This window comes from Pithys albifrons, chromosome 2 (assembly GCF_047495875.1).
Source record: "Pithys albifrons albifrons isolate INPA30051 chromosome 2, PitAlb_v1, whole genome shotgun sequence".
Lineage (NCBI taxonomy): Eukaryota > Metazoa > Chordata > Aves > Passeriformes > Thamnophilidae > Pithys > Pithys albifrons.
Window position 1 is genome coordinate 57,797,168 of NC_092459.1, and position 25,797 is coordinate 57,822,964.

Here is a 25,797-nt window from a genome sequence, read left to right on the forward strand (position 1 = left end):
TCTTTTCAAGATAAATCCAGGACAGATAAATCATGACTCCGGTTCTTTTCACTTAGGGTAGCCTGCCTAAATCACTGCCACATTCCTCCCATAGTAGTCGCTTAAAATTAATAGCACATGCAGAGGAAAAACTAAACCCTTTGACGTCACTCCCGAAATGAGGAAACATAAACAGCAAAGGCTTCTCCGCGGCGCGGCTGTGGATTGGTCTGCGCTCCGCGGCCGCGGCGCTGCCAGCACCTCCCAGCCGCGGTGACACAGGCACCACTGCAGCAGCCCCGGCGCTACCCAGCCGCTCCCCGGCACTCAAGTGCGCTCTCTTCCCGAGCCTTTTTGCTTCTTAAGGTGGTTTCATTGCCTGGGTTGGGGGACTTGGGGAGGTTTTCTTTCCTTTTTTCTTTTTCTTTTCCTTTCCTTTTTTCTTCTTTTTCATTTTCTTTTTTATTTTTATTATTATTTTTGTTTCCTGTCATTACTTATTTCTATTCCTAATCCTGGATGCAGTTACTGGATTCTGCAGTACAAGTCTTCATGAACAAGCCGCACCACTTAGAGATTTCACGGCATTCAAAGGTCACAGAACTGCCACTATGGTTAAATGTCTTGTTTAATGGTTGAGGTATGTACAGCAAATCTAAAAGAGGCAGCATGATTTATTTTTTTGAAGGGGGACTAAAATTGAGAGGGGGAGAGGGAGGCAACAGTATTTTTTAGTGGAAAAGATTTTTACTGGTGATTGTTACTACAGCAACCAGTTTTTGAATTTCCTCCTCTTTTCTCTTTATTCAAACTAGATGAAGATTTTAACTTATGTTGATTTAACCATTTGATGGCTACAGAAGATTTCAGAAAAAATGTGTTATTCTGATCCTTTCTGACCACCCTGAGGAAAGCGTGATTGATTTTGCTCTATGTTTTCGTATTGCTCTGTGGCGGGAGAGGAGACCTGGGACTTGGCTGGCTTAGATTAACAGAGAAGAAAGCAGAAACTTGTGCCTATCCTAAGGGGACTGTGAGTTTTTCAGAGAGAACAGTGAAGGGAAGAGTTGGAAATAAACAGGTCAAGCAGAAAAGACTATCGGCCTCATTTTTAGGAGTACTCGTACAGCTTTTTTTTTTTTTCCACTGCATGCTTAGATTCCTTTACTTGGTTTGGGTTCAGAAGTTCAAAATTAAGAAGTAGTCTGCACTTTGACTTAGAAACAGATCCTCAGTGAGAGGGGAGAGACCTGATCATCTTATATCAACACCAGTTTTCATACAGCTTTTGCTACTTAAACAGAGAAAAGTGGAAATATGCTGGCAAGTTGAAGTAATGTAGCCTGACGTGTGTTTGATGGCATATATGTTCAATTCATATTCGAGCTAGTGCTCTGCCTTGAATGAGTATTGCAGCAGTACAGTGGGCAGTGTGTGCTGCAGTAAATGAATGCAACTGCTACCATAAAACTAACATTGTTCTCAAGAGTGTGATTCCAAAATATTAGAGGAGGAACCACTTGTCAGAGTTTATGTGCCTGTGAGTGTATGACTTAAAAATAATTTCAGCCAACACAGGAGATTTCTGTTGTTATTTGGACTAATATACAGGTACGTTCAATGACTAGCAATCTTCATATATTTCCAGTTTGTGAAATGAGATTTTTACAGCTCTGTTTGACATGTTGCCATTGATATAAACCCTCTGCAATTTGAAAATATTTCAGTTTAACTTTAAAAATTATACCTGAAAAAAATAAGTCCTCTAACAAGGGGCAGAACATGAGCACACCTAGCTCAAGCAGTGCACCTCAAAGGGTTACAAAAATTAACTACACTAGGCTGAAGCATGCTAGCTTAAGGACTGCAAAAATATTAGCTCTGAAATGCAGAGGATGTGCTATGTGCTGTGAATGGACAATTGCTATTCTGCAGTGCCTAGTGGGAAAACAAGGACTTTGTGTATTGCAAATGCATAACTGCAGCTCCTCCATTTCCTTTGCTGTATCTTCTCTGATGACTGCAGAAACAAAGAGGCTTGTCACAGATAAGCTCTTCCGTGCCTCATCTCTTTGGAGATGCTTGAAGATATTTTTTTCTCATATCATTCAACAACCCAAAGTCAAGCTTAGTTGGTTGAACTATTATTCTGTAATCTCTATGTCATTCTCTCCTCCCTAGCCCTCCCCAAAGTATTGCGTGAACTGCCAGCTGTTTTCAAAAACTAAAGCACTGCTTGTCAAGCCCCAAGTCTAGAAAGGTTAATATAGTATTTGTTAGATGATTAATTTGTAAATTTATCTAAGGGGAAGTCTCAGTCTATAGAGAGTATAGCATATTCTTTAAGGGAGGACACTGTAACTATATGAATATATCCAGTTTTCCAAAAGAGAAACTGTAGGACATTTGCTTATAATAATTTCGGAGAATGAAATTATTAATTTCTTTTGACAAACAGAGAAGCTTAGTTAATAAGCTCTATAATCTACATCTTGCTGCATCTGCATTCTGTAGCAGCTACTAGTGGTGATACGAATAGTAAGTATGGTAAGTGGACTTCAGCTGAGGAAATGACAGTTTTTTCTGCTTTAGTAGGAAAAGTTTATCTGCAATGTTTCCTCTAAACAATCTTGATTCAGCATCTAGAACAAAATACAATTTAAGGTTGGTCTCTCTGCAGTGGACAAAACAGTTACTGACATTTGCACTCAGATTGTCTGAGGAAAAAAAGGCTGTATTGCAGAAGTATCATGGGATATGAATGGCTACTTATACTAAGTTTATTTCCATAGGGTGGACAGGAGTTATCATCACTGAAGTTCTAGTGATTCCAGCAGAGTAAGGCATGCTTTGATGAGCCTAATCCAATTTATTGCAGATTACTTTTTTAAACTGTAAAATATTTAATTCTTTAAACTAGTATATAAATATGCTATTATAACAGCAGGTCACCTTTTTCCCTGTTTATATCCTTTTTCCTTCTGAAACTGAGCCCTCTGCCCTTACCAGACTTCTAGGTAGGTCATTGAAGCAGACTGATTTTCCAGTGCCTTCACTTGCAATTATGAAGTAATTTGACACATTGACTCATATGTGACTCCTTTTCACTTACTGCATATTTTTTCTGCCAATAGCTAAAGCATATTTTAATGAGAAATAGTCTGAAAACCGGTATTCTATGACACACATATGGTTTTCTGGTAATTTTTCAATCTCGTAGGGAAAAAGCCGCTCTTGTACCAGTAATTTCCTTTATAGGACCTGTATGAAGCAGAAATGTCAGCTACTAACCAGACCATTACTTTCAATAGAGTAAAACCTGATGCATCTCTATTTAATCACAAGAAATGTTTAAGACTTAATCTCTCCTTCAATCAAGTTAGATATATGGCCAAAAGCTCTTAATGGACTTGGACCTGTTTTCTGGCCTAAGAGAAAAACAAGTCATTTGGTGTAGCCAGGAAGACATCTCATGTATATGAGCATTCTTAGCTACTCACTATTGTTCATCATCATATTGTTACTCCGGTTTCATGCTTGAAATTATTACAGCATTCCATGTGTTTGTCACAGGATGAAAATGAAAGGAACAGCTGGGGTCTTACCAGCTGCCAGCACAAAATTAAGCATTTTGTACTGAAACGATGGTTCAGTATTCCTTCTCTCAGATCCACATGGAAGATATTGGAACTATAGCATTCATTTTTTTTGTTCCTCAGCCAGAAAGCAGGCTTACCCTTGCAAGGTCATCAATTATTGCACTTTCAGTGAGACATTGGCTTTACATCTAGTGTGAAAATTGTACTTTTCAGTCAGAAGCTTCAGGGTGTAGAACTGATGTTATTTAGAGTTTATACCCTGAGGACTCTGGGACACAGACATGCAGCCTAAGTGTCCAAAAGCAGTTTAGAAGTTGTGATACTTTTTTTCCTCTGGTCAACACAAGGTGCATCAATTTTAGCACCTAAAGATGAAAAATGCTGAGAAGCTGGGCCACAATGCTAGGTACCACATATGCAGTCAGATGAGAATGGCCAGTAACCTTTCTGTGTTTCATAGTAAATGAGTGGAAATAAAATAACATGTCTTCTGATAGTAGTAGAAGTTCTTCATATCTGAAGTATCAGCTTTATATAAATACTAGAGCAAATGCATCTATTGTATTTAACAACAATTTATTTAACTCATTTACAGAATTTGAAAATACAAAGTCAACTTCTGAAGATTTTTTAGCAAAAAGAATTCTTCTGTATCATCCCAAAAATTGTTTGGAGAACTTTTAAATGTCATTTTTACTATTATTCTTACTACAGTATCATTCAAAAAAAAATCACATTAGAAAACAATATTTGAACCTCTGAAATTGTCATTTCTGTTTTTCTATAACAAACTGTGGGATTCAGAAAATACATTCCTAGGGTTCACAGTGCTCAGGTCTGGGTTGGTGGTAGCTATCTGTTTTAAAGACTCTAGTTTTGAAGTAGAAAATTAGCAGATCAGAGCCAGATCAGATAGAAGAGAGAGCAGTTCCAGAAGCCAGACTTCAGTGACAAAACTAAGTGAAAAGTTTGTGACAGAGACAATTCTCAAAAAACAGCAGTCATATGAGTTAAGTATTTCTTTTTGCACAAATTTAATAGTGTGATATCGGCAGTCCAGTAATTTTGATATATATTTGTCACTTATTCTTTTGCTTTAAAAGTGAAGAATCTATGACTATCATTTTATTATGTAAACAGTGTCAAAATAGAGAAGTTAGATTAATGAAAAAGCTCTATTGAGTTGTATTTTTTGTTTTGTTTTTCTTCATGGTGGGAGCTGTGAGTGAAGATGGATAAGAACTCAGTTTAGCTATTTATTTAAGTCACATAGTGACATATGCCACATTATGGTGGCATATGATATTCTTCTGCTAGCTTACTGTCCAGCCAAATAAGACATCCAAGTTGCCTGGATGGATAAACATAGCTGATGATCTCTTCCTCTTAATAGGTAGGCATGAACAGTTTGGATTCTCCCAGTCATACACAGAGACAAATTGGTTACAGTTTAGCTAAAGAAGAATTGTCTGCAGAGACAAGCAGCAAGATCTACTTCTCTATGAGTAGGTTATTTTAAAAAATAAGAAACAAATATTTAGAAGAAAATTGTTGCAGAGGCATTTTTTTCTGTAACTTCTAGGTTTATACAAGTTATTCACAAAAATTTCTGGTATCAAAAAAGTCACCAACTAATATCTCACTATAGTGTGTGTTAATGCTGGCAGTGTAAGGTTTTTTAAAGTAGAGCACAGAATCTCCTGTCAGCCTAAGTTTAGCTAATTGTCACGGAGGCATAAAAACATATTTGTGAGTCAACTGCTGTCAGGACCTATATGGAAGTTTTATGCATGGTTGTTCGTAGCAGAGTCTATGATACTAAACCACCTGTATGTAGGAAAGATGTTTTTGAAAGGATGATCGTTGCTTTTCCAAGAATAAAGCGAGAGGTAGGCATGTTTTGACTGAATATGCAGCAACTCAGGGATGGCTTAGAGAAATACATGTCTGTAAAAGTGAAGTTTAGAAACCTCAATCTCAGGAAAGCTCTTGAAGGATGGTATTGAGCTACTGTGCAATCAGTTCTTCTCCCTTTGGAATTTTCCCTTTTTTCGTTCTGAAAGAAAGGGTATGTATGTTCTTATTCTTCTCCTTCCCTTTACCCTAGCTTTTTCCCTTAGCACACTTCCTAGAATGCATGTAAAGACTGGCTAAGCTCTGAGGCTTGTCTTAGTATGAGGTGGCAGAGTTATCAAGTGTGCAAGGACTCATCCCTTGGAAAGAGAGATGTCGATCCTCAGGTAGTTACTGTGTTCTGGAAACAAGCACATTTTGACATGAAATGCCATAGTACTTTCTCAAAAATTCAGTTGTTATCCAAAGCATGTAGCTATTTTGCCCTTTCTATATGATGATCCTGGTATAGAAGGACAACTGAGAGCTCTGCGTAGACCACCCCAGAGGGCATAATCTGTTTAGCATTTCTGTAGAAGAACACCAGCTTCCACAAGAAATTGAGGGTGTAGCATCACTCATGTATGCAGCTACACACTGAAGTATGCTAAATGCAGGCAACACCTGACATTTGGTTTTGTCTTTTCCTCAATTTACCACTCACACTTGGCTTTAAACCTCTGAGCAGGTTAGACAGAATGAGGACTTGGTGCATACCAGCCTGCTGGGAAGGAGCTGAAGCTTTCACATAGACACCCAGAGACAGATGAAAACAGATGCATGATGTCTTAATGAAGAAAGCACACTTCTGGCTTTGTGTTAACTGACACCTGTGTTCGAACAGGCTACAGGCCCTTTCTATTTCAAATGCTGGAATATGACTTGGCTCTGTATTACTTAAGCAAAGTCATTTCTGTTTTATACACTGCCATAATATTGAGTATCTATTAATAACAATGTTCAAGTGGCATCAGAATGACCATCATAAATGTAATTAGGCAGTGTATCTTCAGTTTAATCAACATGGTCATTAGAAGACTGTAAGACAGCCAGGAAAACAATAATTAGTCCTGTAATAAAGGAGAATTTGCACACATCAGTAAAGAAGAGAGGGCAGCTTTGCATGTTCAAGGCTTGGGAGGACAGTTAGTTGCTTTCTATTTTAGCAGATCAGAGAACACTGTTATTGAAAAAGACTCTTCAAAATGCTCTTACAATACTAATTAAAATTCTCTTATTTAAAACTTCATTTCCTTGAACAAACTAAGGATAGTCTAGAAAAATACAAATGAAATGTATTTGTTCACTGAACACATTACTCAGGTGCACAGTTGTTTAGTTTTTGTAGGACTGCTTTGAAAAGCAGAAGGACCGAGAGATAAAAACGAGACTCAAATTAGATTGTGTACGAGAGTGTAAAATGGCTTGATTCCACTGAGTTTAATAGGACTCCACCAATTTATATCTGTGAAAGATCAGACCTGCTGTGCTTTCAGGACTTAAAGCACTCCTCTTCACCAGTTAGATCAAATTTTAGGTTCATTAACCTTTTGTTATATCTGTTTCTTACCAGCTTTCCACAACTTCTTCAGCATTGTGGTACCATAGGGCTGCTTTGATGGCTCCACAGAAACTGTGATGCATTCTTTTCCTTCCATCACACTCTGAACCTCCCTTCTCTTCTTCCCTTTCTCACAGAAAATTAAAGTTTACAAGATTTTATTTGAAATCAGAACCCCACAGTTAATTTTTTGCTTATGTGCTAGCCTCTGCTAAGCTGTATATATTTGTAATAGAGAAGAGGCTGATGTTGCTTGTTTTCAGTGAAGACCATGATCTGTTTCAGTGCAGACCATGATCTGTTTCAGGGACACAGCTATGTAAGTAGTATTTTTAAAAGCTGAGGAATAAGAGAGATATAGTAATTTTGCTTAGGTTCCAACATGTACTATGCTGTATCACAAAATATTTTTCATGTAGTAAGACTGTAACATCCCATGTCTTTGAACCACAAAACTGTATCTATAATAATTATATCCACTACCAAAGTATAACTTCTGTAATAGTATGGTAAGGAATACCAGTGCAATATCAGGATGTTGAACGAAGTTCACCCCGTATGTTATCATCAAAACTAACAGAAATGGTCAGGCTTTCAAAAAAGCTCAAATTTACTTTAGCCTCTAAATGAAATGGCTGGATCTGAAAAATTGCTGTATGCAAGAGGTTGCCTGGAAATGTTTTCCCTTTCTACCTCAGACAGAAGTAGCCAATAGCCTGGTCTTAGTGTTTTCAAGAAGGCAGGGGAGAAAAACAGTCAAGTTCCCTCTCTGCTTCTGTCAGCTTTCCTGGGATGGATTGCCACTGCAATGTCTCCTAAGGGCTGCACGATGTGTTTGTGGGACCTGGCAGAGGCAACCCAGAGCCCACTGCCCCACAATTAGCCCCAGCATGGAACTAGATCTTCTACACTGCTGAAGGGGCACACAAAGGTTGTTTTAAGCAGATCTTCACCTGCAGCTCCAGGAGTTCAGTCCTGAACCCAAGAAACCATTCTGATGGGTGTTTTCTCCAAACAAGCACCACCTCATGAACAACTTTTCTTCCAACAGATAGTTGTTTTTTAAGAAGAAAGCTTTTATGTATTTTAAAGAGGAAAAAAAGGATTTCATGGCTAGTGCAGAATTTCCAGCTTGCTTGTGAGGACTGATGGGTACAGAGACTTTGTGTGGTTTGGGTAACTGCTAGTGAGCAGAGGTGAGTGATGGGTAGTTGGACTACATGATCTCAAAGGTCTCTCAGCCTTGATGACTCTGTGAAGTTGTGGTTCCAGTGACCATTTTGAAAAGTCTGCTTAGATCTTTTTATTTCATGACACCTTAATTTAAAGCTCAAAGGTCACAAAAGCCTTTATTTTCCAAATCTTTAAGCAGTCCTCACCCTCCTCCCAATATACTTAGTTCTACTTTTGTTTCTTAGTGTTTTGTTTTCTTAAGTGGGGGGGAAATCAGCAATCCATGCTTTATTTATATGACAACTATATAGTGCTGAAGAGATTATTTCTGCATGTTAAGATTTGCTTGTAGGGGTTATTTTTTTTTAACTGTGAAACACACTTGCTTTAAAAAGAGGTTTTCACATGCTCCATAAATGTACCATTATTCTTCTCATTCAGCCCTTTAGGGCTTCTCAAACAGAGTGAAAGAGTGTGGGATACTGTTGGGGTTTTTATTTTTTGCTTAAACACCATAGCAAACACTGTTTCAAATCCTATAATGTGAGAAAGGGAGGATTATAATGTTTAAATATGTCAGCCAGTCAGAAAGCCTCTCAAGTGGCAGCCTCATATTAATCTGGACCACCTAATATGCTACTGCAGCTTGGTCTCACTATATTAGAATTTTTAAATTGGTATTCATGATTTTAAAGCATCACTTGGCTAATAGTTTTTAACTTTTAATCATGTTTACCACTAATGTAAACAAGCTGGATCTGACTTCTGCTGCTTTCTATGTATTAGTGAAAACTATTACATGTTTCACAAAAAAATAAAACATTTAATGCCAATCCATGTTTGGCATTGCACCCTTTTATGATAGCTGATGAAAATTAGATTAAAATTAAGCAAACCGTTCTCAAAAAATTCTCAAAAGTTCCAGAGAGGTCTCAGTGATCAGTAGTCATCCTTTAATTGCCATTCGTTGACAGTGCTTTGACAGCTGAACTTCTTCAGCTCTGATTTTAAGAGAACTTCAAAAGCCTTTGAGCTACTTCCTCAATTTCTAGAGACATTTTTAAAAATAATATATGAAAAGGGCAATTCTCCTTTTTGACTCCGTTACCCCTATTTTCTCCTGAGAACACGTCTTAAAGTTACATTTTCGCTACACTGATTTATAGGTTCTGGCATGGGAATTAATGCTCTTTCTCCTAGTAGCAGACAGAAAATTAGTCACCATGGGATGTTAACAACTTCTTCATTACCTAAACTGTTTTACACTTTATTAAGTTCAACACAAGCAAATCTAATGCCTTTGAGCCAGGGAGTTCTTGCCTGTGTTGCAAGTATACAAGACATTAATTAATTTATAAAGTCACAATAGTAAGTCAGTCTCTGTGGCAAATTGGGATCTGAATTCTGATACCACTGAGTTCTGCAGAGAAGTGCCACTTGAGTGCAGCAGAGAGAAAAAAATGGTTTAGCTAATTTACATCAAAAAGTCAAATATGAAGAACACTGCTCTTGTAGTTCTTGTTGGGAGATGAGATTCAACATATTCACATTTGACACACTACATATTTGCCTGTGCTGGCAACAAATAGTGTGCACTGTAGAGACTTATAGGGGGGCACAGGATACCTGTAGATTTCAGTCTCAAGGAGATCAGAAAAGCTTTTATGAAGTCAGCCCACCACTAGATGTTTCTACCAAAGTCACCAGAGGTGCAGTAATTTTCATCTGGTCCCTTAAATTTTCCTTACTGCTTTTAAACATCAAGTACCTGCTGAGCACACAGGTTGTTTTCTAGTTAACGTTCCTCTGCATCTTACCTATGAACCTCAATCCGTTCCTACAGTTCCTTGCACCTGGAAGAGGAGCTCACAGAATCACAAAATAGCTCAGGTTGGAAGGGACCATAGGTCCAACCTCCCTGCTCAAGCAGCATCATCCTAGAGTAGATTACACAGAAGTGCATCCAGACAGTTCTTCAATATCTCCAGTGAGGGAAACTCCATAACCTCTCTGGGCAATCTGTTCCAGTTTTGATTGGAAAGTCAGTCATGTAAAGGAAATTGCCTTAGTCTTAGCCTAGGGAGATGCAAAATTGCATTAACCAAGTCGTGACATTACCACATATGGTATAAGAAAATACAAGGTATTTTTCATACTTCATGCATGCAATGTCATTCACTGTTCTCAGAGAGTCTAGTGTAAAAAGATGTCTTACTGAAAATCATCATTTAGACAGAGGTTGTTTCTGAACACATTAATGAATAAAGAAAAACATGGGTTTTTTAAGACAGGCTTTACCAATATTAGCTATACAAATTGAGGCATAGAAATAATAGTATTAGTTTGACTTTGTCAGTCCCAACACTTCTTTAAATGAAGATTCTTTTAGGAACCAAAGTCAGAATGTGTAAATTTACCCTCTTCTTTAAAATGTTTTGGGGAGGCTATTTCAAAAACTGTGCCTCTTCTGTCCATGTTCTACATTACATTCACAGAAACTGCTTGCTACTTGTAAAAACGTATCTTATTCCTACATTTAGGGATAAAGAATTTTTATCTAACTAATTTTAGGAAATGGAAATATCAAAGGAAAAATAATCTTTTTGTGTTTTGCTTGTGAGCCATTGCAACTACACTGTCCTTCACAAATGAGAGCAGAGTTTCTTACAGAAAGATGGTGTACCATGCTGTAGGCAGGCATGGGAGGAAGGTATAGCCTTGTCAATCACAAAATATCAGAAGCATTTCTGATTATGGTTGATAACAGAGTAAAAGGGAGAAAGGCAAGCAGAGGTGGTCTCAGAGACTACAGATCCCAAACAGGAACATTGTATCATTTTCAGACTCATACCAAATGCAATGCTAACCTGGGGGAAATTGTATTGACCTAAGAGTTTATTTAAGACTCTTGCTCTGTGTTGCAAAGTGTGTTGTAGTGCCAGCAGGGTATGAAAATGTTGTAGGTAAAATGCTCATCAGATCAGTAAGATTCAGTTGAGTTAGACGCCTCTATTTCCCACGGGTAGAAACTCTGGAAAAAAATGTGTTAAAGTCTTGGAAATGGCTTCTCTATCGGTGCATAAATCTTTTACGAGTTGGATATTCAAGCTTTTGTCACTCCATGTTTTCTAACTCAGAAAATTGGTTTGTATTAACTCAGAAAGTATTTAGTGTTTAAATGTAGTATTTAGCTTTCTACTCTTTGTCTATGAATCTAGTTATTTGCCTGTAAAACAACCAAACGTTTGTATAAGCAGTTTATATTGACAGAGCTTTATACTATGGAAATTTGCCATTTCATAAAATAAATAATTTGTTAAGGCAAATTGTTCTGTATCCTAGGGATTTGGAGTTCTTAAACTGAGGCTAGAATCAATTCAAGAATCTATTTGATTTTTACTTTTTAAAATAAAACTTAAGGGTTTGGTTCACCTACCATATGCACCCTGAGTAAAAACTGTACCCATCTTCTGCTCAACCCAAAGCACAGACTTGTTTCAGCAGGCAGGGTGGAAACTTCACATACCCTGAAGCTTTGTTGCCATAGACATCCCCACAGCAGAGAATGCTGAATTGTGGGATCCCATAGTTGTGCTAACCTTTTCCTTGACATCAGTGGACACAGCCCATGCTGCATGGCTGTGAGCAGAATCTCCCATGGAGAACTTGTCATCCCTGACCCAAAAGCCCCAGCTCTGCTTCAGATTTTGTGGGCAGGGCATGGGCAGATAGGGATTGAAAGGATGGAGGAGGAAAAAATGGGAAAGAGTGGATACAGAAAACAATGCTGGGGTGGGGGGTGGGGGGGATTGCACTGTATCTTAAGCTATTTTAAGCATCAGTAATAATGCACCTTTCTCCATCTGATACTGACTCTAAAATTGCTAATATTAGGTCAATGTAATCACTGCTATAAAATTGCTGGTATTAAGTCTATATCATCACTGTTTCTTCTGGTTTCCATCAAGTCTTGATCTCTTGGCTCCCAAGTATTTACATGCTGGCTGACCAAAAATGTATTAAATCTGTTAAATATCAGGGTTCTTGGAGGCATGGGTCCAACTTTACACATATTTCTCTACAATGGTGGGCTACACAATTCTGGTGATATAAAGGCTGTCTCTAGCATCAGGACAGGTTGTTTGTGTAAGAGACATCTCTGTGAAATTTCAAAATGAGCTGCTAAGGAGCTGAGGATTATCATATTCTTCAGCATTTCCATTTCTAAGGCAAGACACATTTCTCACAATTTTTCCAAGAAGTCATCACATGTTTAAGAGAGTAATTGAGACTACAAATTGTATGTAACAGATGCTGTAATCCTAGTTTATGCAGTACTGGAAAGTATTCGCCCCTAAGGATGAGGAATAAAATAGAAAAAAATAATTGGAGAAGACTGTTGGAAACTTAAAGATTTGACTTTTAGAAACAAGAAAAAAGATCATTATTTATGTAGTCCAGAACATTTACTAACCTCATTGATTCACCCTGTGACATCCCATTGCATGCAATTATCTGGACCATTCACGCATCCTTTGAGAATTTGTTGTAGCAATTTTACTTGATAATGTGAAAGAAAAATGATTATGACATTACCTGCAAATGATGTGTTTCACAGCAATAATATGATCTCTTTTTTTTTTAATGGAGAATTGTGATTTTAGATACTCTGAAGGTGTAATATCTCTAACAAGGTATTTAATTATGTGAATAGCTTTGCATATAGGAGTTTAAAAATTGAGCAAATGCCAATGTCTCTGCAGGTCTTGACATTACCAGTTCACAGCACCAATATTTAAGTTCTCAATTATAATAACATTTTTGAAAAGTCTATTAAGATATTTTTTCATTAGTTGCATTGAAAAACTGGCAGAATATATTTTTGGATTTGAAGTATTTTTAAAACCTAAATTTTATATCTGTGAAAGATTTCAATTATGAATTGTTTGTGAGTTATTAAATACAGACATGAAAAAGAAATTAGCATCTAACAGAAACTCATAATATGAAAGATCAGGTTTATGACTGGATGTGAAACCACTCAAGGTGTCCTGAAAAACTGCATGGTACATGGTAGAAATAAACCAAATTCTATTCTTGCATGTGCAAGACAAAGTCTGCTTGGCTTTGTGGTAATCGTCCATGTATGGAAGAGGGATATGTTACATAAAGAAATTAGTACTGTTCCCAGTTTTAGTATTTGATTTATATCTGAGTCTGATAATAAGGAAAATCCTGCCCTCTGGTTTTGTCAACCAGGCCTTACTTGGTTTATGTGTTTTACGTAAGTTCTATGTTAATATTCTGACAACTAATCTCTATTGCATTTTACTTTGAAGAGTCAAACATCTTTATCTAGCAGTCTTTCTGGGAATATGATGCCTTTGCACATCTCCCAACAAACATTTGTGCATAAATAAATTAATTTGGCAGAATTATCTCATTTGCTTGTGAACTAGCACTTCAGTGAATCAGGCTATGCCTCTGTCTAGATTCCACATTCTTGATCACTCTGCAGAAATAAGTAGAAATTTAAAATAATCTTGCCTACAGACACCTGAAATTATTGTAACTAATGAAATAAGTTGTAAGAACCACAGTAGTTGCTTTGCAATTGTCCCTTGGTTCTCACTTTAAAGACATGTATGCCTCTCTCACTGTTGCTGTAGTCTTTTAGTGCTTGCGCTTAATTCTCTGATGGCATCTTTCCCTTTAAGCGATTGCCCTTTGCATCTTCTTGGCACCAAGTTTATTTTCAGCTAGCTGTACTCACAGTGTTGGCAGCCATCCCAGGGAAGCTACTCTGCCTCGGTGGCATTTGGTATATGGGAATTCCAGAGTAAGGAATGGGCAAAGGTTACCAGTTGTTTTACATCACTCTTAGAAACATCAAACTAAGCTATTAGTGTTTGACAACAAACAATGTACGAGGCCTCTAGGCATTGCCGTCTGTCTAATTCTTTATTTTCCCTGTTCTTGTACCTCCACTCATACCAGTTAAGTTGGAATATTCCCTGTGTGTTATTCTTGTAATATCACCTTGTGATGTGGGAAGTCTTGATAAAAGAAGCAGTTTGACAAAGAATAATTTAAATGCTAGGAAACAGTTTAGCTCCTAGGAAAAAAATCAGTTGCTCAATGAGATTTAGACAGTTATATTCTCAGACTTTTCTGGGCCTGTGCTGTTTTAATATCTTTAAGAGATGGATTTCAGCCTGGATTTCAGCTCTCATATCTGTTTCAAAGGCAGATAAGCAGCAGCTTTTTTTGCACAGCAAAACTTGTCATTCTTTTTAATCAGAAATATCCTATCAAGAAGCAACAAATGGACAGAACACTGTTGCTAAAAAGCAAATGCAAATAATCTCCGCAACTTCATTTTCATAGTGAAGATCTAGTTGCACTTGTGTCTGCTGGAAGTTGAGTCTATGGACCTGTTTAGCTATGTCTTCTACAGACTTCTGAAGCCTGTGAGTCAAGTGTGCTCCCTGATTTGCCTGCCTTCAGACCATTGCAGTCCTCCTGGCTATGCCTCACAGTGTCATCAAACACACCAAATGGTGCCACTGGTGGCCTTTGTTAGCCCTCACTGGCTATTCCTGGGAACTGTTATGCCTGTCATATGGCTGACTGAGGTCTGATATACCAGGTTATGTCAGTCGTTTTTACTAGTAGCGTCAACTGCTACAATATTATTGAGAGGTATTTGGGTTTTTTCTGATGTGGCAGGTCCTGTGCTAGTGGGTTAGGATGGTCGGTTGAAGAACACTGCTGAGTAACCTCAGAGGTTAATGTTCACTAAAATGAGTACAGAGAAAGGAATCAATAAATCAGATGCCAGGGGTGAATACAGAAAAACTGAAGTGTGCTATCAAGTCAGACAGTACTGGTGGTTCAACTTAGTACAAACTCAGTAGACTTTGACTCATATTTGATCCTGTGATACTGATTCTTAATACTTACATGTAGAAAATCATAGATCACTATCTTAATTTTCTCTGTTTTCAATAAGAAAAAAATATGCTCTTTTCATTTCATGACAATATTATGAAAGGAGTTTCTTCCCTAAAATACAAGGTTTCTAAAAATTGTATGAAATTATCTGTAGCAACTAAAGATTTAGAGCAAGTACATCAATACAAAACAGTGTAATTTAAAATGTATATATATTCAAGTCAATACTGTCATTAGCCAGTCTAGCCTTCGAGACCTACTTAGAGATTTTCTTATTAAATCTTTATAAATGGATTTGTTACTTACAGCAGAAGATAATTTAGAATACAAATGGGAATTTTTACATGAATTAACTGAACATAACTCTTGTAAAAATGAACATCACTAGGCATAGGTTCAATACTGCAAGAAAAAAAATCCCTGATCCATAATATCCTTTTCTAGTACAACATGTAGGAAGTCTGAAGCATTGATTTTCAAGAACAGAGTAAATAGAGCTTACAAAGTCAGATGAGATAATAATAATATAACATCTTGCTACCTCCGTTTTTCTGTGTGTATCATGCTCATGTCAAATTAGCATCTTCCATAGCTGGTTGGGAATACTGTTTCTCTTAATTTGACTAGAAAAGTTAAATGACCACATGACGCTTTGCTAGAAGAGCAATCCACCGGAGCCATGTTTTGCAAAGCCATGGTGCTTCCCTGTAGTATCTGGGTTCTGCAGAGAGTGTTTTTGCCTTCCATCATTTGCTTCATTATCTTTGAGTTCTTACTGTGAGCAAACTCTTTTTCAATATAATGTTACTTTAAGTGAAGGATGGACTTGAGAACTAGCAGAAAAGGATGTAAATTCAAAGTGATTAGCATCCAAAACCTATTTGTTACTGGAAATGAGTGAGAAGGAATCTGCAGTATATGTGTGGTGTTTGAAAAAGGTAATGGTAGTGTATTTCCATTTGAAAGCATGAATTTGTATTCCACAGGATCAGGAAGAAATTTCCTATCACCAGCATCAAGATGTAGGGTATCAAGATATAAACAGACATTTTGTATCTTTATGTGAATAAGTCAATACTACCTATTCCTGGAAACCTGATATGATTTAATCCTTTTCTCATCTGGTATGGCTTCTCTAATGCAAAGTTTTTTCTCTGCTGGACAGCTTAATCCTGACATATAGAAATATTTGTCAGATAAACTGATTCTACTCCTATATTCATATGTAAAAATAAAATACAGGTCAGTACTTTGGTAGACCAGTGAACATTTTGTTGTGAAAAAACATGTTTTTCTTTCCTTACACCAAATTTTGTCAAAGATCTCTAAATTGTTTCATGGTATCATAGCAAAGTCTAGCTTTCCTTTAAAATACAAGCTAAAGACAAACCTGCATGAAAAACAAATGAATATTTGTTTTCATGAAGGATTTTTTTCCCATGTTTTTACTGTCTTTGGATTTACTTGCATTACAGCTCTGCCTGTTTTCCTGGGCCTTCTCCATTGTGCCAGCTGCTGGCTGCTGTGTCAGCAAGGTGCCACGACTGCTTTGGTCATTTAATAGGAAACAAAAATCAAGTGTAGCAAATGAAAGAGGAGAAACAATGCAAACATACAAAACTAAGCTTAGATATTTGTATTGGTTAACTGTTGCATAAGATGATATGTAAATTTTTGTTTGTTAAAATGAACTAATGAAGCACATAACTTTTTCAGAGGTAACATTTTTGTCAATGATGTAGATCTTACCTTTTAAATTTACTTCAAAGTAAAAATACTTTTGTTCTTTTTGAGGAACTCAAACTGTACTTGTATTAGAAGTTACTCTTTCTGGTGCATGCTTCCTAAGTTAAATTGTAAGCCTACCTTTGAATCAGTCTTGATTTGATCTAACAAAACCTTTGTAGGCCTTCTTAATTCACAGTCCTTAACAGTAACTTTTCCTGAGATCATTAGAAGGTAATAGTTTATTAACAATCCATGGTGTGAAGCTGCATCTGGAGCACTGCATCCAGTTCTGGACTCCTCAGCAGAAGAAACACATGGAGTTACTGGAGTGAGTTCAGTGAAGCACCATAAAGGTGACTAAGGACTTGGAGGATCTGTCATGCAGGGAGAGGCTGAGAAAGTTGTGTCTGTTCAGTCCAGAGAAAAGAAGGCTCAGAAAAGGTATTATCACTGTGTGTAAATAGCTCATGGAGGGTATTAGAAAGATAGGAACAGGCTATGAACCAGGTGATCTCCAGAAGTTCCTTCCAACCTCAACCATTCAGTGACTCTCAGCATTAGACATGGCACACGTCAGACTGGTGCAGTGCCAAGGCCCACAGATGTGGTAGGACTGCCAGCAGCCACCAGCTGCAAATGTAAATATATCACTTAGGAAGAGGTCAGAAGGGACATTCCTCTATTAGCAAGTTCCTGTAACAGGGAGAGCCAAGCTAACCAATGATTTCAAGAAAGCATAGAAATTAATATCTTTAATTGTTCATCAAAACAATGCAGATAATTCAAACTATGTTTCCACTATGTTTCAGAATATTTTGAGGATTCTGGGTTATGTCTGTTGCTGCTTTTATTATTCAGAACAAATTCTGCATCAATACATCTTACCCATTAATTCATATTAGATAAGGTACCCTTTTGCTAGTGGGCATTCTAGGTCATCTGTGCTTTGATAATTTCCTGGCACATCCAGTAGTGTACTGTTGGAGTTCAAAAGGAACATGATAGTAAATGTTTCAAATACAACATATGCTTTCATTCAGTATTTATGCTTTTAGAAGATGAATAGTAGCTCCATTTCTTATGATGTTCCAAATAATTGCTACTTTAGGTAATTTGAAGGCCTTATTTTGTTTATGTGTATGTATGTGTGTGCACATGCCCAGGCACTGGTACTTGTATCTCTTCCAAAGACAGTGAAATCCACAGGGAAGCCACATTGTAATTTGCACATCATTTACCTTTACAACTTCTAATTTTTTCAAGCTTGTCTCCTGCCTGTGTTTGCTAGATTTATTCATGAGGGAGAATATTTCTAAACCCACTGATTAATAGCTTGTATTAGAGGGACAGGGTTATATAAAAGAGACGTAGAGAAGCTTCAGCTGTACTTTCTGTGCTCTAATCGCCTACTGCTGCCAAGCTTTTTATAACTAATAACGAATCACAACTTATAATTAAGATTTTTACATCCCTGAAAACTTCTAGGACTCTCAACCAATAAAAATTAAAACTTAGCACAAGTAAGCCATAAAGCCCAAATAATTCTCAGTTTAAGAGCAACTTTGGAAAACCCAATATGTTGTCCCCAGCAACAGATAAAGCAGAAAGCCTATTTCTGTGCAGCAGCCCTTTAAGATGAGAAGTAGCGTGTCATTTGAAACTGACCTCACACTACACATCCCAGGTCCCTTGTTACAGTTATCTTTAATTAATGTTTTAATTAAACTGTATCAAATTAATGTAATGAGCTCTGTAAGAAATCTCCTGTGGACTACAGCAGAGTCAGAATATCACAATAACCATGTGGAACTAGCACAACAGTAGGAACCAAAACTCAGCAGAATTTATTAAATCTTCTGATATGTCCCAGTCAATCATCCATGTGATTTATCCTGACCAAGAAATGACAAGTAATCTTTCAAAAGAATTATTTTGCACTCCAGCAATGTGGAGCTCTGCATCTGTTATTTCAGTGTAATTGAGTTTGATTTATTTTGTATTCGAGTCAAAATTATTTTTCTTTAAAGATGGTGTCTCTTGCTAAAGCTGATTGCTATACTGTGCTTATTCCCACTGTTAGGAACCTCTTTAACTTCAGTATAACTAGTCAGTCAAGAAACTTCTTAACGGCATAAGAAATTGAGAATCTGAATGCAGAAATACAGATAGGCCTGTGGAAATTGTCAAAATGTGGCATTCCAACACTTTGGTGTTGTGGCTTAGTCATTTTGGTAGCAATAAACTAAAAATACATCTACCTGAAACACCTGAAAGAAATAACATACCTGGGTCCTTGACTGACTGCTTAGCTTATTTCTTGAGCTTCATTACAAGATAGAGATAAATTGCTTTTGCCAATTCTTGGCCACTTGCTGGCAGTCATGATCATAGTTTTGGTGTTGAATTTCAGGAATGTTTTTGGTTATAACACTTTTGGAGGATGCAGCCAATTGGAAACTGTAAACATATTTGCTTCCTGCTTAGCAACAAAAATTGGTTCAGCATTCAGTATAGTGGAAGTGAATGAGTATGTTTTGATTGGTACATTTTCTGTATGCATATAGTCTGTTGAAATTTTAATTTCATATGGGCAGAGGTTGAAACCTCACAAGTTGAAACCAGATGATGTTATTATTAGCATCAGTTGAGATTCTGTTAAAAGTTAAACATCTTGCTTATATTCCCTATCCAAGTTTTTACAATGGGTTTTTAGCAATAGAATACTTGAACTTACCAACTGTGACTGCATATTCTAGTTACAGAATAATTCATAAATAACAAGGCTGTGTTGTTTGTGCAAGGTTCTGTGTAAATAGGGTTTTCTGAAATAGTCAACATATTATCTGGGTGCTGATTTTGTGAAGAGTTTGTTTCACAAACTCAGAATGTTCTAAATGTGTTGATCAAAGCTCTTCATACATGTATATGAGAGAATTTGTTTTCTTCATTTTTCTGGTGCAAATATTAGTTGTTACAACACAGTAGCAGCAGGCCTGGTGTTATATTAGGTTGGGAAAAGAGAATTCAGTGAATATTTGATGTCAGATTTGACACTAGTAGTGGTAGCCTTACTAGTTCTTAATGAGTTCTTATTACTAGAGCTCTAAAAAGCTTTTAAGTCCTACATTTCATATTTGTGGTCTTTGCACAGCTGTGTTTGTCATCTTGAAGAATCTTTAATTATACTACACTTGTAAACACTTGGCTCCTAGTTATAAAATATATATGAATATATTGTAAAATGGTGTCTCCTTTGTTTAGCAGAGGCAGAGGAAAAATACAGTGATGTTGCAAAGTAGAAAAAATAATTTCAGAATAAGAAAACGCATTTTGCAATTTTCAAGTTAATAATTTTTAGTTGATTATTTATTATTTATTTACTGTAAGATTCTTATTTGTGATTTAAAAGCAGATTTAAAGCCTATTAAAATACAAGCGAAGTCCCTCTTCAACTGCAGTAAACTTTGAATCAGGTCTCTTGTCTGAGCATTTCTCATAGGTTCCTGGTACGGAAAAAGTGCCAGCTCAGTGTTTATATTGCTTCTTACTAACAGTTGTCATTTGTAAAAGTCATGTAAATATTGTCCTTTATCATATTTGCACAACCTAGTAATAGCATTTTATACTAGGCACGCCCATTTCATTTGCCACGTGTGGCTGCTTTACCACTGATAGTTGCCACGTAATGATTTTATATTTCTGAGTAAGAAGTTGTCTTGGGTTGAGCCAATGTGAAAACAAATGAGCTCTTACCCATTTTTGGGCCCATAAGACTTACCAGCTTTGTTGTACAATCTTCCATCAGTCATGTTTCAGTATCACTGTTAATTTGAAATAAGACTTGGAGAAGAGCAGAAGAAAGGATCTCTGTTGCTTTGTCATAAGTGCTTGACAGTGTCTGAAGTTTTGCATTTATATGGCTTAGAGTTGTACGGTTACACTCCTTGGAGCTGGACTTCAATGATCCTCATGGGTCCCTCCCAACTCAGGATATCCTGTAACCAACTAAGATACGATCAGCCTTAAAAAGGAACTAGAATTTTGTGTGGTAGGAATTCATGGTATCACATTTTGTCTGAATTAATTATTTCATTCTCTTGTATTTTTGTTTCTCTGTGCTTGAGAGTTCTTTGAGAATGTAGATGTTTTATATACATTTACTAGCTATCTAAGATCTACAGTGCTTTTACCCTGGTATGTGCCCAGACACATTCAAATATGAGCAAGTCCTGTGATTTCTCTTTCTGTATAACAAATATTTCTACAAGACAATCAAGTACATGTCAGCTGCCCATGCTTCCATCTCATTTTTGCTTTTAATAATTATAAATTTAATAATTTATCCTCTTTATTGCAGTCTATGAAGGCATTCTCCCATATGTAGTAATTCACATTTGTTGTTCAGTATTGTTACCTTCATATTTTGTTTGCTGGGCAGGCAAAATTCCTTTGTCTTCCTGTTTTTATTGTGAAATTGTTGTTCTCCTACTTCCTCTTCCATTTTGTAACTATGTAAGTAGTCAATTTTTACTTGCCAGCCTGGCTTGTAGCTTCCTGAGACAGGTTAGTTTCAAGGGTAAACAGATCAGCTAATCAATAGTATAAAGTCACTTGTAAATATGAAACAAACCTGAATTCTTCTAAGGTTCAAGAGGCATAATCTACCCAGATGACAAATTATCCCATTCTCCCAATGTGAGCATCCTCTGATGTGATTTTCCCAGTTTTTAATGCTTGGAACGTAACTTTTCAAATTACTTTTATTATTTTGGTATTTGTATGTTAAAAAACCAATTCTCATTGATTTCTTAATTGGCCACTTCAGATGAATTTGGGCCCAGAGAAAGCAACAAATATAAATTCATAACCCACTTTAAAAACCAAGTTTGAGCCATTTGTAAAGCTAATGTGCATCTTATCTTGAAATCCCTGTTGGTACATATTTGCATCATTATGATGCAAAGTAACAATCTGTCCTTTAATTAGGAGATGTTAACCTGGGAAAGCTGTGAGTGCACTGAGGACCAAATGATGGTTAATCCTCAGCACTGTCACTTACCTGATAAACCAGGGAGAGGTCCACTGGGAGAAACACATGAGGTTATAAAGTCTGACTTTTTTCTCAAGTACAGACTCACAAGAGAGTGTGGAGATTTTTATTTTTGTTTTATCTGCAGTAAACTGACCATTGAAGTTCTTTCAAGCGCTTGGTACATCTTCATTTTTCTAAACTGAGAAAGGAGGACAAATTCCTGCATTTTTAAAGAAAAAAAATCCAAACTTAAGAAATAGCGTTTCTGTCCTTATCTTGCATGGAAATGACCTGCAGACAAAACCAAAAGTCATTTTTCGGAAGGCTTCGTAGGTATTTGTTGATAGCACAGTCAAAAATGTGTGAGGGCCACATAATGCCATGAAGGGAACCTGAAAGTGGACAACTTCAGCTCATAATTCTAGTTTTACTAGCTGCAACTCATAAAGCAACAGCTGCATCTACATTGCAAAATACCTCCCACACATACATACACACACTGTGTTTGCACACAATACTTATTTTTTTTTCCTTTAATGTGTTGGAATAAATTAGAATCTAAGATCTTACTATAGAGAAAGTGTGTGCTGTTTAGTTTAAAGGACTAAAGATAATACAGCTCTTGTAATTTGATCATGCATGTTGCAAATGGAAGAGGGGATCCGGCAAAAAGAACCATTTCAGCAAATCCAGGTAGAGTTTTACTGAAATCTTACATCCTCATGATTCTTTTCATAAGATTATCTTCTCCCTATGTTGCCTAGTGGTACCCACTAATTAGAAAAGAGACTGCATAATCAGAATTAGATGCTGTGAGTACTAATGTTTGTATATTATCTTTTAAAAACTGTACACTAGAAAAAGAAAAGGAAAAAAAAAGCAGAATCTGAAGATACTTGAACTCAAGTTTTGTTGTGAACCTGAAATTATGGGATCTTGTTTGCTCTATTTGCCATGAGAAGAAGTGGTCTGGAAATTTTTTCAAGGGAATAGGATTTTCTAATAACCTTAATGTATAATCTGGAAACACTTTGAAAATATATGTTGACATTTTCTCATCAAAGTCATTAGACAAGTATTTTTCCAAGAAAAGCTCCAGTCAGATTCACTTTTATTTAGTTAATTCATCCATTGCTGCATCCTAAACACATCATGACTCTAGAGGATGGTTGGACTTTTCACCCATTCTAGCTATCGTGCTCATTGCTGTAGTGCACTTACAAGTCCAGTGCAGAATCACATCTCGGAGACTACTGTACTTTTATTTTTATTTCAATTAACAGGTTTTTTTCTTTAATTTTTTTGTTTGTTTGAGCAAGGACAAAGTATATGCAGTCTTCAATACTTGTTCAAAAGCTCTGATAAGAATATGTTATTACAATATTTTCAGTGCTAGTAGGATGTCCCCTAAAGATCTTCCAGCCTGTTTCTGAAAAAGTAAAGAAACCCTTTGGAATGAGTGGCAGGCAATGCCTGTTCAGATGCCAAGGCAAATGTCTCCTTTTTGATTTTATTAATGCTGTATGGCTGTTTAAAGTATACTGTAAACAATGTCCAGTGTGGATTTAGACAGTACAGCTTTATGAACTCACCCAGTTCAAAGTAGCAGATCAGAGAAGGATACTATTGCTTTGCAAGGTCCTGGCAAGTATAAATGATTCATGATCTGTGGTACTTGTCCCACTGTAGATTAAACCAACAGAATAAATGTACACTTTTTAATGTGTAGGTCAATGCTTCTGGCAGCCCACTGTGTCAATCAATGTGACTGGCAACTTAAATATGCATTAAAGGTACTTTGCTCTTCTCAGTTGAAGGAAATGTCACCTTCATTGTTTGTGACAGTGAAGAGACATGGAACCCAGACACAGGAACAGCAAGTCAGGTACTGCACATCTCTAAAGGACATAAAGAGACTTAGTAATGAGGTAGACATAGATCTGAAGAAGCAAGAAAAGTTCCTGTACCTTTAGGGTGAAGAAATAACAGAATAAAGTGGAATAATCTGGGAATATATGCATTTGTTTGACAAAGACATCTTTTCTATTGGAAATCAAGCAGAGAGATGGAAACAAATTCCTCTGAAAGGGATCTGTGTTATGCATCACCACATTCTTAGCTGGGAAGAAAACTTAATTGGAAGAGATATTGCAGAATTTTTTTTGTTTCCTAATATCTCAGGATATAACACATGGTAAAGCTGAGAGTGATTCTTTCCTGTCAGCTCATCCTTAGCCATGCTGAAGTTAGTTGTCATTAACTGTGCAGGAGTGTGTCTACTCAAAGACAGAGCATCTGTACTGTCCTTCATGGTGACCTCAGCTGCCTATGCCATTAATAGATGCCCAACATATTTTGGCCAAAAGCATAGAGATATTCACAGCATAGAACCATAAAATCATTTAGGTTGATAAAGGCCTTTAGGATTGAGTGCAATCATTAACCGAGCACTGCCAAGTCCACCACTAAACCATGTCCCTAAGCACCACATCAAAAAAGATTAATAACTACAACAACAAATTATTTAATTACTTTGCTCTTCTCCATTTATCCACTGAGATCCTAATCCTCTATCATAGGAGAACAGTCAAACTGTAACTAAAAGCTTTGAATTACTTTGATTATGACCAGTTTCTCTATTAGAGAAGGAATGTTTCTTCTTGCCAAAATACCTTTAGAGTCATAGAGGGTTTTTTTTTATTCTGTTGAGGCACAAGGTCTCTCTCATGATCGTTTCTGGTCAGCATGTGCTAGGATCCTCAAAGGGCCTGTTTGAGAAGGTAGTTTAAAGTGTGAGTGATATACAGCACTGTATTTCTATTTAATCTTCTTATCCAGTTTACATCTTGATTGTCTAGCTTAGTGCTTAAGGTCTTCATGAGAAGAAGCTGACAAGAATGACAGCTGAGTGAAGTGGTTGAAGTGATGGTGCATTACACAGGTGATAGGATGAAGATAGCACTTTGCAACTCAGGCAGTGCTTTTAGTTCTTACATTTTCTCATATTGGGGATATTGAATCCTCATTTACTGATGTGAGTTGAAAGGAACCTTTTGCCATCTATGTATGACCTGATATTTATCACTGCTCTTGACGTGTTTATCTGGTTCCTATGACTGATATTTTGCCACTGCAATGCTGCAATCCAAGGCAAATTTAAATAGAGAAAGTAGCATAGAAGTTTATCAGTTTATTATTTGCCATATAAATTTATTTTGAAGTTGATCAAACTTGACAGTTTTTTAGCAGGATTGATTTCCTAGGTCATTAATTTTACTTTTTCTTCATATTAACATATTAGCCTCCACTGCCTACAGATTTTAAACATGAAAATAACTCTAATTTATGCTAAAGGATTATTTTTGTTCTGCATAAGTATGTAGGTATTTGTGTTGCTTCACTGAAGATTGCCTTAGGTTTGTTGCTCTTCCCTAATTCATCATCATCTTCTGCTTTCAAGGAGCTACAGGTAACTGCTAATCAGATTTTCTGAGAAATGCAGAGAGTTCCTCTTTTCTGATTCCTCTTTTCCAATTCTCTTCTAAGAACTACCTCCCCTTTTACTTAATGTGTAGAATTTGTGATGATATTGCAGCACCCTCAAACTTACCCACATTCCTGTTTCTCGTTTTCTGTGCCAATTACCAGCCTTATCTTCTTTGTTATAGTTAGAGCATGTTCTTGCTCCTGCAGTGGGTTTTTCATCTTTCTTAGACCGGTATTCTCAAATGCAGCCGATTTTGAGAGATACTCTGCCTAAGCCTTTGACACAGCTCCTTCCATTTGATTGGCAGTGTGCTGGTTTAAAGGTGAACCAGCAGGGCAAATGAACTCACCACGAGAGAGATTATAAGTCACAGCTAAAATTTAATAATAAT

The 25,797-nt window shown here is 36.8% G+C and overlaps 1 protein-coding gene across 2 annotated transcripts in view; it reads left to right on the forward strand.

The window, feature by feature from the left end:
• The first annotated feature begins 258 nt into the window (after window positions 1-258).
• The window catches only part of PDE7B (phosphodiesterase 7B), a 175,999-nt gene continuing 150,460 nt past the window's right edge, over window positions 259-25,797 (forward strand). Inside the window, exons 1-2 of one of the 2 annotated variants that reach the window (XM_071549129.1) lie at window positions 259-345; window positions 505-619. In XM_071549129.1, the coding sequence (XP_071405230.1) occupies window positions 599-619 (21 nt within the window). In that variant the 5' untranslated portion in view covers window positions 259-345; window positions 505-598. The other variant, XM_071549130.1, reaches the window with a different exon arrangement.